Source organism: Mandrillus leucophaeus, unplaced genomic scaffold, assembly GCF_000951045.1.
Source record: "Mandrillus leucophaeus isolate KB7577 unplaced genomic scaffold, Mleu.le_1.0 Scaffold11, whole genome shotgun sequence".
Taxonomy (NCBI): Eukaryota; Metazoa; Chordata; class Mammalia; order Primates; family Cercopithecidae; genus Mandrillus; species Mandrillus leucophaeus.
The window spans coordinates 1,601,604-1,606,481 of record NW_012099209.1 but is presented as its reverse complement, the minus strand read 5'-3'; the positions used below and the strand labels follow the sequence as shown (position 1 = coordinate 1,606,481).

The window sequence follows — 4,878 nt, the reverse complement described above, 5'->3', positions numbered from 1 at the left end:
ATTTGGGAGGCAGAGGGAAGTCGGGATGGGATGGAACAGAGGACTATCCTGGTCCCCTGGCCTTTGGCCCCTCTGAGATAAGCCCTTTCTCCTTCCCCCACCCCTTCAGTATTCGTTCCAAGATGAGCAAGACAAGCCTCTGCCTGTCCCCAGCAACCAGTGCTGTAAGTACCTCTTGATTCTTCCTTGGGCATCAGCTGAAACACTCATCCCTCCCCTACCCCATGACTGTCCTGTCTAAAGGCTCCTCCAGTCTGGAGATACAAGTCCTGAGAGTGCAGTGTCCACTTACAGTATATTAGAAATTAGCGTTCTGAGGCTAGGCATGGTGGCTCACCCCTGTAATCCCAGCACTTTGGGAGGCCGAGGTCAGGAGTTCGAGACCAGCCTGGCCAACAGGGCACAACCCCATCTCTACTAAAAATACAAAAAAATTGAACAGGCATGGTGGTAGGTGCCTGTAATCCCAGTTACTCAGGAGGCTGGGGCAGGAGAATTGCTAAAACCCAGAAGGCAGAATCTGCAGTGGGCCAAGGTCATGCCACTGCACTCCAGTCTGGGTGACAGAGCGAGACTCTGACTCATAAAAAGAAGGAAGGAAAGAGAAAGAGAAAGAAAGAGAGAAAGAGAAAGAAAAGAAAGGAAGGAAGGAAGGAAGAAAGGAAGGAAAGAAGGGAGAGTTCTGAGACTTGGGCTTGATTCCCACCTTGCTATGTGGTCATGGGCAGGCCAGCGTCCCTCTTCTATATTTAGGGGCCCTCTCTTTGAAATAGTGCCATCTGACAGCCCCCTCCCTCTAAGGGCTGTTGGAAGGATCCAGGACATCTAGAGATATGAAAAACATTTCGTAGATGCTTCACTTTCCATTCATCAGATCCTGGATGAGGGCGTATAACTCATTCCACAAACTATTCACGGGGCCAGCACAAACCCCGAGCAGCCTACAGTCAGATGGCGCAGACAGACACAGACAGAAGATCCTGCCAGCACATGTACAATGGGCACACGTACAACAGATGAAGGCTGTTTCACTAACCCATTTTCTTAGATGGAGAAACTGAGGCCCAAGAGGAGATGTGATTTACCTAAGGCCACACACCCGGCAAGTGGCAGAGCCAGGATTTGAAACCAGGTCTGAGGGACTCCAACTTTGCTTCCCTTTCCACTGCACCTTGTCTGTTGATGATGATGATCACGTTTCTCTTCCTATTTCCATCAAGGCTGCAGTTGTCAAGATTTTTTTAATCTTCCTGGGCCCTGTCGACACTCAGATGCATCCAGACAAGGTCTTTTCATGGATGGAAGAGCTGTCTCCCTCCTTAAAATGACTTCCCATTGCTTTGTGGTGGAGGAGAAGTAGCAAATCATATAGCCTCAGGACAGAGCTCCCACCTGCTGACACCAAAACCCCACTTCACTCTTCAGCCAACTCCTTCTCCTTTCCATTTACTTTCTTTTCTTCTTCTTCATCTTCTTTTTTTTTTTTTTTTAGATAGAGTCTCCCTCTGTCACCCAGACTGGAGTGCAATGGTACGATCTCGGCTCACTGCAGCCTCTGCCTCCTGGGTTTGGGCGATTCTTGTGACTCAGCCTCTTGAGTAGTGGGGATTACAGGCACATGCCGTCACGCCGAGCTAATTTTTGTATTTTTAGTAGAGATGGGGTTTCACCATGTTGGCCAGGCTGGTCTCAAATTTTTTACCTCATGTGATCCACCCACCTCAGCTTCCCAAAGTTGGGATTACAGGTGTGAGCCACCGTGCCTAACCCCTTTCCATTTGCTTTTCCATCTTCCTTTTTTCCCCTCTCACAGCTTTCCCTGTATCTGTGTCTCCCCCACCATGTGTCCAGGAGGGTGGTAACGGAGGTGGGGTTGAGGGGGGCTTGGGGAACTCCAGCTGGAGTATCCTGTTTCTACACTAACTTGGGGTGTGATATTGAGAAAGTTCCTTGGCTTCCCTGGCCAGGGAGGAGTCATCACTGCCCGGAAGGAATTACAAACCCCCTCTGGGTGAATGGGGTCATTGAGAGGTTGCAATGGGGGTGGGGCCAGGCAGAGTGGAAGTGGGAAGGCAATGGCAGAGAGTCCCTGGGCAGATGGACTAGAGCCAGGGGCAAGTTCGATTTGGGAAGTAGAGACCACCACTCAGTATTTACCCACAAGTCCTCCCTGGGCGTATTTTGTCACCCCCATTTCCCAGAGGAAGCAGTCAATGGTCAGAGGAGCCAGGATTCTGGTCCAGGACATTTTTCTGAAGTGCCAGGTACTGCACATGATAGGCAAAGGGGTTCTCGCCCTGGCCCTGATGCTCAGAGGCTGTGTGACTTTTGGCTGCTCACTGCATCTCTCTGAGCCTCATAGTTTCACCCGTAAAATGAGCAGACCACCCAACAGAGGTGTTTCAAACCTTAGGGTTTCCAATTTAGTGTGTCTTTCCTTATCCAAGAGCTGGGAGAGGAAAAGGGTGGAGACTGGGAGACTGTTAACCCCAGACTTCATAGTCAGAAAACCCTGGGCCCAGATACCCACTTTGTTACTTCCTGACTGAGCCTTTCCTCTCATTGAAAACTGAGCCAGGCACAGTGACTCATGCCTGTAAATTGCAGCTACTCAGCCTCACATGAGACCAGGTGTTTGAGATCACCCTGGCCAACATAGCAAGACTCCATCTCTACACAAAAAAAACAAAAAGAAAAACCATCAAGAACCAAAACATTAGCTGAACGTGGTGGTGGGTGCCTGTAATCCCAGCTACTCGGGAGGCTGAGGTGGGAGGATCACTTGAGCTTGGGAATTAGAGGCTGCAGTGAGCCATGATTGCACCACTCCACTCCAGGCTGGATGAGAGTGAGACCCTGTTTCAAAAAACAAAAAAAATTAAAGAAAAGAAAAAAATAAACAAACAGGGATATCCCACCTTCCTCCCAAGGTGGAGAGCAGAGACACAGCAAGTGTCAGCAATGAAAGTGATACTTAGGAAAGGTACTCAGGACAAGAGGGGCTCTTGGGGTGGGGGGAGCAGATGCGGAGAGTGAGGAGGACCGCAGGGGAGCCCGCTTCCTACACCCACCCCTTTGTCTGCTCCCTTTTATTATTTCTGCCCCTTCTCTTTGTAGGCAACTGGAATTATTTTGGCTGGGGTGAGCAGCACAGTAAGTACTCAGCCTGATTGATGTTCTGGGAGGCCCATGGGAAGGTGGGCACCTTGGTGATCCCAAGGCCCCTCCCCACTATCACACAGGGAAGCAGGGAGCCTGTGACCAGCACATGGGGGCCAGAGGGCTTGGCGAGACCCCTTTCAAGCTTTCCTGTACCCTGTTTGTTAGTGCCTGTCTTGGGAGGCCCGCTGTCTGCTGGGGAGTGGGCACCATCGTTGGGGTGGGGGGGTTCAGCCTGGAGGAGTGGACATTTAGACCGACAACCTGCCTGTGTCCAGCTGGGTGCTGTGGCCTCCTCCCGCCACTCCCCCTGTATAACCTCACCTCCTCTCCTGTATCTCCTGCCTTTTGGTCTTCCTATCTTCCTTCTCCGCTTGGAAATGGGTCCAGTGTCACTCAGAGGGTAGTGGGTGGCCGGGGTCTCCAACAGAGGGGTGGGCCGGGAACCTCAGGGAGATGCACGCGGAGACCTCACCAACCCCCTAGGCTCCGCCCATACTCACACCTTGCCTTCCATCTTCATTTGCTGTCTCAGGGAAGAAGGCAAGCCACGCCCTCCCTAAATTTAATGTCCATTTTTCTTTTTCTTTTTCTTTTTCTTTTTCTTTTTTTTTAATTGAGATGGAGTCTCACTCTGTCACCCAGCCTGGAGGGCAGTGGCACGATCTCGGCTCACTGCAAGCTCCGCCTCCCGGGTTCACGCCATTCTCCTGCCTCAGCCTCCCAAGTAGCTGGGACTACAGGCGCCCGCCACCTCGCCCGTCTAGTTTTTTTTTTTGTATTTTTTAGTAGAGATGGGGTTTCCCCGGGTTAGCCAGGATGGTCTCGATCTCCTGACCTCGTGATCTGCCCATCTCGGCCTCCCAAAGTGCTAGGATTACAGGTTTGAGCCACCGCTCCTGGCCAATTTTTTGTATTTTTAATAGCGATGGGGTTTCACCATGTTGGCCAGGCTGGTTGTGAACTCTTGACTTCAGGTGATCCACCCACCTTGGCCTCCCAAAGGGCTGGGATTACAAGTTTGAGCCACTGCGCCCGGCCTCCTGTGAGAATCTAATGTCACCACTGATCTGACAGGAGGCGGAACTCAGGCGGTAATGTGAGTGATGGGTAGCAACTATAAATACAGATGAAACTTCACTCACTCACCCAACCGCCACCCACCTCCTGCTGTGCAGCCCAGCTCTTAACAGGCCACAGACCAGACCCGTGCCCTAAGGAGTTGCTCCCTTTCTCCCATACCCTGCCTCTTCTAGAGAGACCCAGTCCTCTATTCTCTTTTTTTTTTTTTTTTTTTTTGAGATGGAGTCTCGCTCTGTCACCCAGACTGGAGTACAGTGGTGCGATCTCTGCTCACTGCAACCTCCACCTCCCGGGTTCAAGCGATTCTCCTGCCTCAGCCTCCTGAGTAGCTGGGATTACAGGTACATGCCACTATGCCTGGCTAATTTTTGTATTTTTAGTAGAGACGGGGTTTCACCATGTTGGCCAGGCTGGTCTTGAACTCGTGACCTCAAGCAATCCTCCTGTCTCGGCCTCCCAAAGTGCTGGGATTACAGGTGTGAGTTACCATGCCTGGCCAGTCTTCTATTCTGAGGATAAATCTGCCTCCTTCTCTCTTCTCCACCAACTGGGAAGTCCTTCACTCCTTCCTTATATCCTGGTGGACAAACCTATCTCCAGGACCAGTGAAACTGTTGACAAACACTTTGGTCCACC

General features: G+C 51.3%; 1 protein-coding gene across 1 annotated transcript in view; it reads left to right on the top strand.

Annotated features, from left to right (window-relative positions):
• UNC13A (unc-13 homolog A (C. elegans)) overlaps positions 1-4,878 on the top strand; it is a 103,831-nt gene that overhangs the window by 30,452 nt on the left and 68,501 nt on the right. The window contains exons 7-8 of the mRNA XM_011991186.1: positions 110-164; positions 3,118-3,153. Coding sequence (XP_011846576.1) covers positions 110-164; positions 3,118-3,153 — 91 coding nt within the window. The remainder of the gene's footprint in view (positions 1-109; positions 165-3,117; positions 3,154-4,878) is intronic.